Source organism: Dipodomys ordii, unplaced genomic scaffold (assembly GCF_000151885.1).
Source record: "Dipodomys ordii isolate 6190 unplaced genomic scaffold, Dord_2.0 Scaffold1, whole genome shotgun sequence".
NCBI lineage: Eukaryota > Metazoa > Chordata > Mammalia > Rodentia > Heteromyidae > Dipodomys > Dipodomys ordii.
This window is the reverse complement of record NW_012267217.1, coordinates 61,380,722-61,393,826: the sequence shown is the minus strand read 5'-3', so window position 1 is coordinate 61,393,826 and position 13,105 is coordinate 61,380,722. Positions and strand designations below refer to the sequence as shown.

Here is a 13,105-nt window from a genome sequence, read left to right as displayed (position 1 = left end):
ACATCTAGTGTATGGTGTATAGTGACAGACATCTCTGTGCATATTTGAAGCAGCCCTTGCCTTTAACCTGTGACTACAGGATACTTTATTCTGTTTATTATAGAGTTTTATGCAAACCAGGCATGGTGGCTCACAACTGTAATTGTAACAATTCTGAAGGCTGAGATCAAAAGGATCATGGTTTGAAGCTTGTCTGTTAAAGGTTTACAAGACCCTATCACAACCAATAAACACCTGGGCATATTAGAAGACCATCACCCCAACTACATGGAAAATGTAAATAGGAGGATCACCAACCAGGACAAGAAACAAAAGCCCCATTAGAACAATAAAATAATAAAGGGCCTGGACATCTGGCTCAAACCCCTGAGATCAAACCATAGTACTGCAAAAAAGGAAAAAAAAAATTGCCCAGTTTCAGAACAGAGCAAATATCTGGTGACCACTTGAGTTCTATTAGTTTCTGTGACAGAAGTCAAAACTTAGTGGCCAAATCTGGCTGTCTCCATAGGTACATACATAATTTCATTTAAATGAAAGTAGTCTGTAAACTAAGAATGACTGTTAAATTTTTTAAGTGGATGAAAAGATGTTAAGAGTGGTATTTTGTAACAAAAACTAAACAAAGGTCAGATTTTAGTGTCCATAAAATTGCATTAGATTATAGTTTGCTCATATTGTCTATGGCTGCTTTTGCTTCTAGTATCATAGTTGATTAGCTGCAGTTAAAAGGCCAGATAACTTACAAAATTTCGAATAATTACTAATTTGTTTTTAATAGAAAATGGTTGCCTGTCAGTTCTAATTGGCAGTGGTGTTTGGTCTGTGACTCTTGAGATCTTTATATAGAAACTCTAAGATAAAAAATAATAATAGCAAGCCAGGTACTGGTGGCTCAAGACTGTAATCCTAGCTACTCAGGAAGTTGAGATCTGAGGATCGTGGTTCAAAGCATGATAAGGCAGGAAAGTCTGTGAGACTTTATTTCCAGTGAACTTCCAGAAAACTGGAAATGGAGCTGTGACTTAAAATGGTAGAGTGCTAGTAGCCTTGAGCAAAAGAGCTCAAGGACTGCACCCAGGTCCTGAGTTCAAGTTTCACAACTGAAAAAAAAGTAGTTACTGAGGGGTTGCTGGTGAAACTGCTGATACAAGAATCAAAGCAAGGGCTCCAAATTCTTAACTAATGGTCATTGAATTCAGTTCTATATTGAATATATTGATTTAGTTTTTCTTCTAGTAAAAATAATTCCAGTTTAGCTAAATAAGGCATGCCTTTTTAATAATCTTTTTGTCAAAATGGGGGGTGCATTTTATACTTTTCTCAAGTAACATACCACCATATATGGAAAATAGAAGTGTGTATTCAGCTGTCCCTCCCTCCCTCCCTTCTTTCTTCCTTGCCTTCCGTGCCTGCCTGCCTGCCTGCCTTCCTTCCTTCCTTTCTTTTTCTTCCTTTCTTTCTTTCTTTCTTTCTTTCTTTTCTTTCTTTCCTTTCTTTCTTTCTTTCCTTTTTTTCCTTTCTTTCCTTTCTTTCTTTCTGATTGATCCCAGGGCCCTTTACATGTTAGACAAGTAATTTAAGCTACATAGACAGCCGTTCCAAAATGGCTTTTATTACACCTAACATTAAGTTGCTTTATCAACATACTAATTTATTTTTTTCTTTGAAAATAGGGTCTCTTTTTCCCAAAAATAAATTTATGTGTATTAATATGTAATGAATAAATTGAGTTGATATTTTAATTTCAAACATTTAAAAATATCAATAGATTTAACCCATGTAATAAAAAATGATTTGGGGTTCCTCATGAATTTTTTTTTTCCTTTCCAGTGCTGGGGATTGAATCCAGGGTCTCGCACATGCTAGGCAAGTGCTGTACCACTGATCTACACCCCTACCCTGCCATTAATTTTTACAAGTATAAAAAAAGGTTCTAAATGTAACATGTACTGATCAAAGACATGGATTTCTTCACATATCAGGGGATAATGTATATTACTATGATTTTGGCTTTTTCTTACTTTCAATTGGCAGAAATTCTTTTTAGGATGTTCCAGAGTATAGGTTATGATCTTTATCTTGTTAGAGAGATTCATATACTTGGAATTGCCAAGCTTAATGTTTATTAATAGTCCTTTGCTGGCATATATTTTTTCTTTTTAGGTGATTGTTCTTTTAAGATGTGGTATGGACAGTTTAATCCTTTTAAGATGAATTTAAAGACAAATTTTGTTTATTTTTAGTTCTTACTAGTTACTCTCCCTCTTAATATTTCTGCATTGTTTAAATATAAGAATGATGTCATTGGTCTAAAATTGATATAACTTAAGTTTATAATTTAAATCTGGTATTTGAGTTGAATGTGATTTGTACTGTTTTGGAAGGGTCTTTTAATTACTCTAAAGGATAAATAGCTCATTGTGTGGCTCAAGTGGTAGGGAGTCTACCTAGAAAGCAAAAGGCCCTGAGTTAAAAACTTATACTGCCAAAGATGTTTGTTCAATGTTCCAATAGAAAAGGCAGCAATAATTATGGAATTCATTAATTATGATCTTCTCTAATTGAATACAAGATTATTTCCAAGGTATCATGTTACCTATGTAAGAGTATCCCCTTAAAAAGATCAATGAAGCTTAATTACAGTGAAAAACTTTGCTTTTCATATCAATAATACATTGGCTGAAATTGTTTCCAAACATATATCCAACTATTATGCATTTTAATACTTAATACTATTGAATTAGACCAACTGGATATACAAAAAATAATTTGAAAAGATAGCTTGAAAGTGACATCTTATACAGATTTGATGAATATTGTTAACAGTGAAAAATGAAAACATCTGTAGACTTCATTTATTTGTTGAGAGTGCTGAGTATTGAATTCAGGGTCTCATACATTCTAGGCAAGTGCTCTGAGTTTATATCAGTAGCTCTACACTTTGGGGTTTTTTTTGTGCTTTCTTCAGCTTAATGACAACGTCTCTGTAGAAGTGATCAGTGTTTTCTTGTTGTATAATGGAACTGAGTCTTTAGAAACAGTCACCTGTCTACATGAAATGAAAAGAGATTTAAAAACTGTTTACTGTTTTTACAGAACACTTCATTATTTTCACCTGTTTTGTTAGGTGCATTGATTGTTCATTTGTCCCTACTTCTTTCTCCTTTTCTAGTACTTGGATCCCATTTATTTTGATGTATATATTTAGTGAAAAATAACATTTCCTTTGAAATTGTTTAATAGGTTTGTTCTTACAAAAAGCTCTTTTATTCCTTATGTACATTCATTAAAAGTAGGTATTTCCATATTAGTCTTATAGGTAATTTTTGGTTTTGCTGTGAAAAATCAATCAGGTTCTCAACTGAAATGGTTTAGATATATACTGAGATGAGGTTAAGACAGAGTTGATCCAACTACTCTGATTTTGCTTTGAATATGTCACTAGCATGCCTTGACTAGCATAGAACCTACTCTTTGAGTTCTGTCTTATACCAAGCAATATTTTAAAAAAAAATACTGATTTTTTTATTCTGAAGGTTCAAAGGCCCAGCAGCTTCTGCAAGGACTACAAGCCAGTGATGAAAGTCAGCAGCTTCAAGCAGTCATTGAAATGTGTCAGCTATTAGTCATGGGAAATGAGGAGACGCTAGGAGGTTTTCCGGTCAAGAGTGTTGTTCCAGCTTTGGTAAGTATATGATTTTCCTGTCATTTTTCTTTTTTTATGTTGTCCAAGGGTTAGAACTCAGGTCTTGAGTTCTGTTCCTGAGCATTTTGGCTCATGGCTAATAATCGTGAGCACAGCTAATATTCTTAAGTCTGGCTCTTTGGTTCTTAATTGGAGATAAGGGTTTCATGGACTTTGTTTGCCTCCTGGGTAGCTAGAATTTACAGGCATGAGCCACTAGTGGTGGACATTATTGTTGTTCTTTGAAGGCTGTTGAAATATATTAGATGTATGAATATTTTTATGAATTCTCAGACACCTTAGAATTAAAAGGTGAATATATACCTAGTGTTGTCATTTCATTTATATCAAAGCATGATGTAAAAAAATTAGTAAGAACTAAGAGAATTAAAATGAGTGTTTGGCTTGGTGTCTTTATTTTATCCTTATAGATACTGTAACTGCTATTGATTGTAACTGCTAGTAATATTTTCTTGTAGTACTAGATATTTCTAAACATTTTCTATTGTGTAATTTTGTATTTAGTTCTATCAAGATGCCTTTAGAGATGATTTTGATAATGCAGGGGCTAGAACCCAATGGCTCTTTTCTAGCAAGAACTCTTAGCACATCAGCTACGTCCCCAGCTGGAGTTAATAAATTTTATATATTTTTATGTATATCATTTGAATTTTGATACTTAACAGTTTTAAATTCTAAGTTGTTCAGCCTATTAGTACTACTCTGATTCTCTTAGTGTGTAAAATGTTTAAGCTGTATCTGTTAATCAACAACCTTTTCAGGCAGTAGTCTCAAGAAATTCACATTGGGTTATGTTTATGTTTGTGAAAGGTTTCATGTTTGGCACATATGTATGGGAAAAGTAGTCATATAGTCATACCCATATACCATGTGGTCAATTCCAGTTTTAAAGGCTTTATGTTAAGAGAGAAACCAATTTTTTAAATGGCCTTTCAACACAATTTTGTGTTGATACTTTGGATATTTAAGATCTATTGACATAATAAATATAAATTTCTAAGGTAAAAACAAAAGTTGCCATTACTAAATGTATTTTTAAATAGTGACTTGATAATTTTCCAACATTATTAAATTAGGTATAATTTAAGATTAAAATTTAAGTCTGGATTAAATGCTAATATATCATTACATTTAGTATGTATTTATCTTAGAAATTAAATATTGTCTGTTTTGTATGCCAAATAAAGAAATTTTTATTCATACATGAGATGTTATTCAATCACATCTGGTAATGGAGAGTTGATTTTTGAGAAGAGAGCCCAGCAGAAAGACTTAAAAACAAATATGAGACACAATCATTATGTTGTCTGTTCTTTTTGGATTGCTTGGCTCTCTCAGAGGTTGATCAAGCATTTCTTCTTACCTTTCTGCCACTTGGATTTCTAGATAATGAAAGCCAGTTCTCAAATCTTACCAGTTCTGTTCTAGTAAAATGCTTGTATGTAGCTTTCTGAATTAGTCTTTGTACTGTTGTATTTTGCCTGTGTTAATATCCATTCTCAGATTGTTGATACGATCAATAGCTGGCATCCACAATCTGAATTAAATTTTACTTTCATTGCTTTTTGTTTACTAAAAAGCGATGTTGTCAAAATGCTGTTTTATTAGATTATTAAAGGTAGTTGGAAATGTTGGCACATAATTTGCTTACTTGATTTTTGTTCATTAAATTGAAGTAGAAAAAATTTGTATAGTCAAATGAAGATTTTGGGGGGTAAATGGATCTATTTTGGTCCTTTCCGAATATGGTCTTAGAAGATGCATTAAAGCTAGGGGCTGATGCTAACACCTGAAATCCTAGTTACTCAGAGGGCTGAGATTTGAGAATTACAGTTTGAAGCCTTTCTGGGCAGTAAGGTCCATGAGACTCTTAGGTTAAATAGCAAAAAGCTAAAGTAGAACTTTGGCTAGATGTGGTAGAGTTCTATCGTTGAGTTAAAAGGGTAAAAGACAGCAACTAGGCCCTGAATTCAAACCCTAGTTCCAACTAACACACACACCTGTACATATGCACATTCCTCTTGCGCACCCCCATCCCCAAAAAAGGGTTCATTCAGTCTTGTAATTTGGGAACCTAACCAATTTTTTGCTAATGTGACAACTTTGAAATTTAGACTAAACGTTTTAAGTGGGTATTGTAGCTAATTAACACACCTGAGTGCTGCTTATTCCTGAGGTGGAGTTTGTGTGTGTTTTCTGTTTAAAACAAAGATGGTCTTTGTGGACTTCTGGACTTCAGACCTGAGAAAAGAAGTATTGTATTAGAATAGCTGATATTTTACTATAGTCAGACATTTACCTGGAAGTTGCTTAACTGTTTAAATTCAGTGCATCTAAGTTTTTCTGTGAATTAAATAATGATGAATATTGTCTTTCCCTAAGGAGGAAATTCATTTGCTTCAATAGGGCAATTAGTATATGCTGCTAGCAGTTTTGTATTCACTCACTTGAAAAATAATGGCTGAAATCTACCTAACGCCTTTTCTACAAGAAAAGGTATTAAGTCGGGATTTAGATTCATCTATTCATATATTGAAATTTTATATTAAGCTGGCTTTTATTTAATGAATAATTGTTTTTTGATTTTATTGATCTCATGTTCACATTACTAGGTGCTTTGCAGCTTAGTTAAATGATGTTTATAGATTGGAAGGTGTTGTCCATATGTTTGTTAATTGTGGTCCTATACCTGTACTGACAGTTGTTAATTCAGCAAATAATAACGTATTTCTGGTCCTATTAATTTATATGTTGAATATTTGCTGGCACTTGTAAGTCCTCAGTGATAACACTAATTGGGATTCTCAGTAGAAGTTAGGACTACCAAAATGTCTGGTTGTAAGCATTGTGATGGGTTTCGTTTTGACTTAGGTTTATAAGGTGATTAATAATCTAGCAATACATAGAGCTAAGTTAGAGCTACTGCATACAATGAATGCCAGTCTAAGTATAATCATTTCTTTTGTATGTTTGCTAGGTTTTTGTCTTAATTTTATTTTTGTGTGGTACACAAATCTTACCTAATATTATCCAATATCTCAGTTTAAGTGGAACAATAATTATAGAACTTTTCATTCAAAGTGTATAGCCTCTAATACTTTGTTATGTTTTTAACAGATAACATTACTGCAAATGGAGCATAATTTTGATATTGTAAGTATACACTATATTTCAAAACACTGAAATTTTAGTTTTGAGCTTTTATTGAGAAAAAATATCTTTGTTTCCTAGATGAACCATGCCTGCCGAGCTTTAACATACATGATGGAAGCACTTCCTCGATCATCTGCTGTTGTAGTAGATGCTATTCCAGTCTTTTTAGAAAAGGTAGACTTGCTTTTGTCTAATTCTTTAGAAATACACGTGTTGGATCAAGATTTGAACTTACTGATACCAGTTGTGATTATCTTAACTGGGGCATATTTTTAGCTCACAATTCCTGAAGGGCATATTTTGCATTCATTAGACCAGTAGTTTAAAGTTGAAGCTAATAAATCTCTTATGAAATCTGTGTTTTTGTACGATATTAACACTTCAGAGAACAACTTAAAGACTTGGTTTAAAATGTAATTTCTAGAAATATTAGTGATGTTTACAGCTATTAATCCTTTTTGACTGCCAGCTGAAAAAGTTGAAACAAAGTACCTTGACCAAGATTGTAAAATTGAGTCAGTGGCAAAGGAAAATGTAAAACATAGTTTGTGGTAAATGTGGCTTTGGTCTTTTTGTGGACCTTTTTTATTTTTGGTATACTGTTGTAAAACTTTCTTTGTTTATTTTGTCGGTTGTGGGGCTTGAACTCTGGGCTTGGGTGCTGTCCTTGAGCTATTCAGCTCAAGGCAAGCGCCCTACCACTTGAACCACAGCCCCACTTCCAGTTTTCTAGTGGTTTATTGGAGATAAGAGTCTCATGGACTTTCCTGCCCGTGCTGGCTTTGAACCGCTATCCTCAGATCTCAGCCTCCTGAGTAGCTAGGATTACAGGCATGAGCCACCAGCACCCCACAACTTAGTTTATTTGATGAATATGAAATAGAAGACTTAAAACCAAATTGATTTTTTTCTTTTGGTGGTACTATATTAAACTCAGCACCATTGTTCAGGCAGGTGTTTACCACTCAGGCCACGTCCCTAGCCTTTTTTTTTTTTTAAAGTTATAGATCTTACTAACTTTGCCTGGAGTATGACCTCAGACTCTCAATTCTGCCTCTCCTCTTACCTCTGCAACCAGGTAGCTTAAATTAACAGTCTTGTGCCTCTATGTCTAAAACAAATCATCTATCTAGGCACCAGTAGCATACTTTTAATTCTAGCTACTGAGGCAGCTGAGGTCTGCAAGATCCCACCTAGACTTAACTAGCCAGAAAGTTGGAATGGAGGCATTACGGAAGTTGTAGAGTCCCAGCTGTGAGTGAGACAGCTGACTGAGTGTGAGAGGCTAAATTCAAGATAAAGTACTAGCTCCCCCTTCCCCCAGAAAAGAAAGAAAAGAACTCCTCTATTAAATCTTCATAGAAAAGATAAAGCACCTGAACTTATATCTTAACCTTCAGTCACCTATTTATGTTCCTAGCTGCAAGTTATTCAGTGCATTGATGTGGCAGAGCAGGCCTTGACTGCCTTGGAGATGTTGTCACGGAGACACAGTAAAGCTATTCTACAGGCAGTAAGTATTGTTATTGTAGGACTATAATTCATTTACTGTCAGATTTCAGATTCTACATAATTCTTTTTATTATTTGTAATCTCCCTAAGATTCACATGTCAACAAAGTGATGTGCTAGCACTCTACCAATATGAGCCATAGCTTCACTTCCAGCTTTTTTGATGTTTGGACATAAGAATCTCACAGACTTTCCTATGCATGCTAGTTTTGCACTGTGATCCTCTGATTTCAGTCTCCTGAGTAGGCTAGAATTTACTGGCATAATGGTATCTGGCTTTGTTTTGCTTTTTTTGTATGTATACTGGTACTTGGGCTTGAACCTTATGGCCTCTCTTGCTCAGGTTTTTTATTCCTGCTGGCAATCTACCAGTTGCGCCATACTTACAGTCCTGGTCTTTGCTACTTTCCTGGAAATCTGCTTCTTTTCAAATTTATCTTCTGAAGCTGGCTTCCTATCTCAGCCTCCTGAGATTTGCTAAGATTACAGTCATGAGCCACTAGCACTGCACTGCAGCTTTGATTTATATTGTTGATAAAGTATTTTCCATCACCTTAATAAAAGGTTTCCTGTATTTCAGGGTGGTTTGGCAGACTGTTTGCTGTATCTTGAATTCTTCAGCATAAATGCCCAAAGAAATGCATTAGCAATTGCAGCCAATTGTTGCCAGAGTATCACACCAGATGAATTTCATTTTGTGGCAGATTCCCTTCCATTGCTTACTCAAAGGCTGACACACCAGGTAAAGTATGAAGCTATTTTATATTGTAAGAAAAAAGTTGATTGGGAAGTGGCGTTGTGGCTCAAGTGGTAGAGCACTTGCCTTGAGCTGAAGAGTTGAGGGACAGCGTCCACGCCCAGAGTTCAAGCCCCACGACCAAAAAAAAAAGTTTATTGTGGTAATTTCAGCTAGGGTCCTAAATAAAACTGGGGGTATTATCTGATCATAATACCATATTGTTATTTTAAAATACTGTCTTAGGTATTAAAATTTTGGATTTGACCAAATGAACAGTAATTTACATACTTGGAATCTTTAGTTATTTTAACATAAAGGATAAATTTGTTACCAGAGCATGAGTTTTTACTGTATGATTTGATCAGAATCCCTTTTTGGAATGCTTATTCTTCCTTGAAGACTTGTTACCTTACCTTCACCCAGGCTGGCTTTGGTTCGTGATCTTCAGATTTCAGTTTTCTAGTATTATAGGCTTGAGATACCAGCACCTGACATTAAGTTAATTTTATACCAAATCTTTAAAAAAAATTTTTGTGGTACTGTTTTAGATTATTTGTGTAGTGGTACTTATTTTGACATTAATGCCACCAGCCTTTGGATCCCAAAATTTATGGCTATTCATGTCCCTGTCCACCTGGCTGATTCACATATTAACTACTTCTACTTTTTAAATACAAAAATATTTAAACATTTCTATTTGGAATATTGAATTTATTAACATACATTAGTTTACAAGGGTTAGTTTCATTGTGATATTTCCACACATGTACAAATATATACATGGAATATTTTTAAGGGAAAGTAGAATTTTCTTTAGTATAATTTAAGTATTCTTAAGTATAACTTGCTTAATATTCCTTTTTTCTTTTTATTTGCCTTTTATTAGGGAGTTAATGGAGAAGGAAGCTTGCTTCCAGTATGATTCTTTGCCTTGAAATCTGTTACTTGACTGTATTATATCTAGATTCAATTTTATTTTCAAAGCTCATATTTACTAATTGAGGTTGTGTTAAAGAATTTGCAGTTAAGAAGAACATAATTGTGATATTTGCTAGTAGAATTGCTTTATATTTAATAAATTTCCTTTTTCTTGAAATATAGGACAAAAAGTCAGTTGAAAGCACTTGCCTTTGTTTTGCACGTCTAGTAGACAACTTTCAACATGAGGAAGTAAGTGTTTTATCTATATTTTACAAAAGCTGTTGAATTGCTAAATCACAACATAACTATTTCTTTTTCTTGTATTCATGAAGAACTTGCTACAGCAGGTTGCCTCCAAAGATCTGCTTACAAATGTTCAACAACTGTTAGTAGTGACTCCACCGATCTTAAGTTCTGGGATGTTTATAATGGTTGTTCGGATGTTTTCTCTGATGTGTTCCAACTGTCCAACACTAGCTGTTCAACTAATGAAGCAAAGTAAGTGCTATTTTACTATTGTATTTTAAGCAGGAAAAGTGACTTACTTTTGAGGAATAAGTCAACATAAGCAAGTAGAAATCTGCATGTTCTCGGGTTAAAAAGAAAAATGTTAGATTAGGTATGTAGCTCTGTGGTAGAGGCTTACCTAACATACATGAAGTCCTGTTTGTGAACCCAACCACTGGGGGAAAAATTCAAATGTAATGTATTTGTGTTGGAACAGTATATTAATATTTCTAATATTCAGTTATTTATGCAATTCTATGGCTCATGACTCAGGATCGTTGATTTCCATATAGTGTTATGTAATGATTCTCATTACAGTCACTAACAGATACTATAATTCTTTCTGGAATTTGGTCAATTTCTAGAACCTTTGCTGCCTTAACAAAGGTTGAAATTATATATACTTAAAAATGTCTCTGATACTTGCATTCCAATTGCATTTGATCATTTCACATAAGAAATTAGGACTACAAATTTTGTAAATTGAGCTCAGATGATGGTAGAACTTCAAAAAAGATCTGTTTTGATTATTTTAATCACTTTGTGAATTTGTATACCTTGTGCATATGTATAATTTTAGAAATACACATATACCATAAGCAGCAAGAGTGAGAGCTTCAGTCTTCAGGTTTCAGCATTAGAATGCCTAAACCTGTGGAGACTAGGAGCTCCCTCCACTCATAGTGTCAATGCATTTGAATTGTTTCATGAAGATTACTTTGGAAATAGATGCCCTCTGGGAATGGAAACTTATGTATAGAATATTGTAAAAATGTTCCTATTAGGTTGACATGTAACCATTGTCATGTAAACCTGGAAAGTTCCAGATGCTTTCAAGGGATGCATTGTCCAGTTGTCCCTACATTTTCATTGTATCTGAATGGAAGACAAGTATAGAAATATACTGGAATGGCAGCATGTGGAATGTGCTTTTGTATGAAAGTATTGTGCTCCTCAAGGAAAGTAATGAAAGATTCTTGGGCTCTAATGGGTGAGATGGAAGTGATCATGATTTTTCTTTTTTTGTTTTTGTTTTGGTTGGTACTGAGTTGATACTCATCCTCATGTTCACTGGCTTGCTTATCCCAGTCCCTACCACTTGAGTCATACCTCCAATCCTGCTTTTTTTGCTGGCTATTTTGCATGTATACATGTGTGCTGGTCCTAGGACTTGAACTCAGGGCCTGGGTATTGTCCCTAAGCATTTTTGCTCAAGGCTACCACTCTACCAATTGAAAAACAGCTTTACTTCATCTTTTTTTTGGTAGTTATTGGAGATGAGAGCCTCACCACCTTTCTTCAATCATGATTTTCAGAACTTACCCTCCTGAGTTGTTAGGATTTACAGGTGTGAGCCATAGGTACCCAGCTCTCCTTAGGTTTTTATTACTACTAATTTGGATATTTTACTTTAATTTCCATATTATGTTGTCTTACAAGAGAATAATTTTAATAACTTAATTCTAGGGAACTGTTTCCTCTTGAATTAGGCACTACAAACTAGCCTAATGGGCTTTTGGGTTTTTTGTTGTTGACTTTACAGACATTGCAGAAACACTTCACTTCCTCCTCTGTGGTGCCTCCAATGGAAGTTGTCAGGAGCAGATTGATCTTGTTCCACGAAGTCCTCAAGAGCTATATGAACTGACATCTTTGATTTGGTAAGAATAGTAACTGTTTTGAGATCACTTTGGAGATTTAATATTTAATGGCCAGAACTTATTAAAAGCATTACACTTTTGTTTTCAGTGAACTTATGCCATGTTTACCAAAAGAAGGCATTTTTGCGGTTGATACCATGTTGAAGAAAGGAAATGCACAAAACACAGATGGTGCAATATGGCAGTGGCGTGATGATCGGGGCCTCTGGCATCCTTACAATAGGATTGACAGCCGGATCATTGAGGTAGTAGTTTCATTGTACCACTTAAATATGTTTATTTGGATGGAGAGCTAGTATAGGCAGGGATGGAATGGGGAGGTGGATGTGTGTATTTCAGTGTGCTCATTTTTTAAATTAACTCAAGATTTTCTCATTTTGTCTCCTGAGAACAAGGTTCTCATTTCTGTTCAGGTCAGAAAACATGATGTTCTAGTCCTGCTTCTGCTGCTAACTACCTGATTGACTTAGAGCAAGTAATTTAAGATCTTTGTTCTATGGTTTCCTCATTCCGGAAAGGAAACTAGAGGAATTTGGCTGTCTTCTTCTAAAACATACCAATCTTAATCTTAGTTGAAAAGAATCTCCCAAAAAGCAGTTATATACATATTAGTAAGAGTAAAAGCATGAAGTCAAATAACAGCCGTGCACGGGTGAATGATAAATTTCAATTTATAAATAGGTTTGATTATAATTTATTTAAATATAATTATTATTAAATTACGGTACAGAGGGATTACTATTTTATAAGTTAGGTAATGAGTTCAATTCTTTTGGACAATGTTAGCCCTTCCTTTCCTTTGCCCTCGTTTCCTCTATAATTTATTTTTTAATGGGATACGTCTTTTTATTTTTTGTTGTTTTGTTGTTATAAAGGTGATGTACAGAGGGATTACTGTCTCATA

The 13,105-nt window shown here is 34.4% G+C and overlaps 1 protein-coding gene across 8 annotated transcripts in view; it reads left to right on the top strand.

Moving 5' to 3' along the window:
• Positions 1-13,105, top strand: part of Trip12 (thyroid hormone receptor interactor 12) — a 124,866-nt gene that overhangs the window by 69,145 nt on the left and 42,616 nt on the right. For 5 of the 8 annotated variants that reach the window (XM_013027111.1, XM_013026960.1, XM_013026814.1 and 2 more), the window contains 10 exons: positions 1,834-1,869; positions 3,540-3,688; positions 6,827-6,862; positions 6,941-7,036; positions 8,283-8,375; positions 8,954-9,115; positions 10,214-10,282; positions 10,366-10,531; positions 12,084-12,201; positions 12,290-12,449. In XM_013027111.1, the coding sequence (XP_012882565.1) occupies positions 1,834-1,869; positions 3,540-3,688; positions 6,827-6,862; positions 6,941-7,036; positions 8,283-8,375; positions 8,954-9,115; positions 10,214-10,282; positions 10,366-10,531; positions 12,084-12,201; positions 12,290-12,449 (1,085 nt within the window). The remainder of the gene's footprint in view (positions 1-1,833; positions 1,870-3,539; positions 3,689-6,826; positions 6,863-6,940; positions 7,037-8,282; positions 8,376-8,953; positions 9,116-10,213; positions 10,283-10,365; positions 10,532-12,083; positions 12,202-12,289; positions 12,450-13,105) is intronic. The other 3 variants (XM_013026887.1, XM_013027177.1, XM_013027037.1) reach the window with 3 other exon arrangements.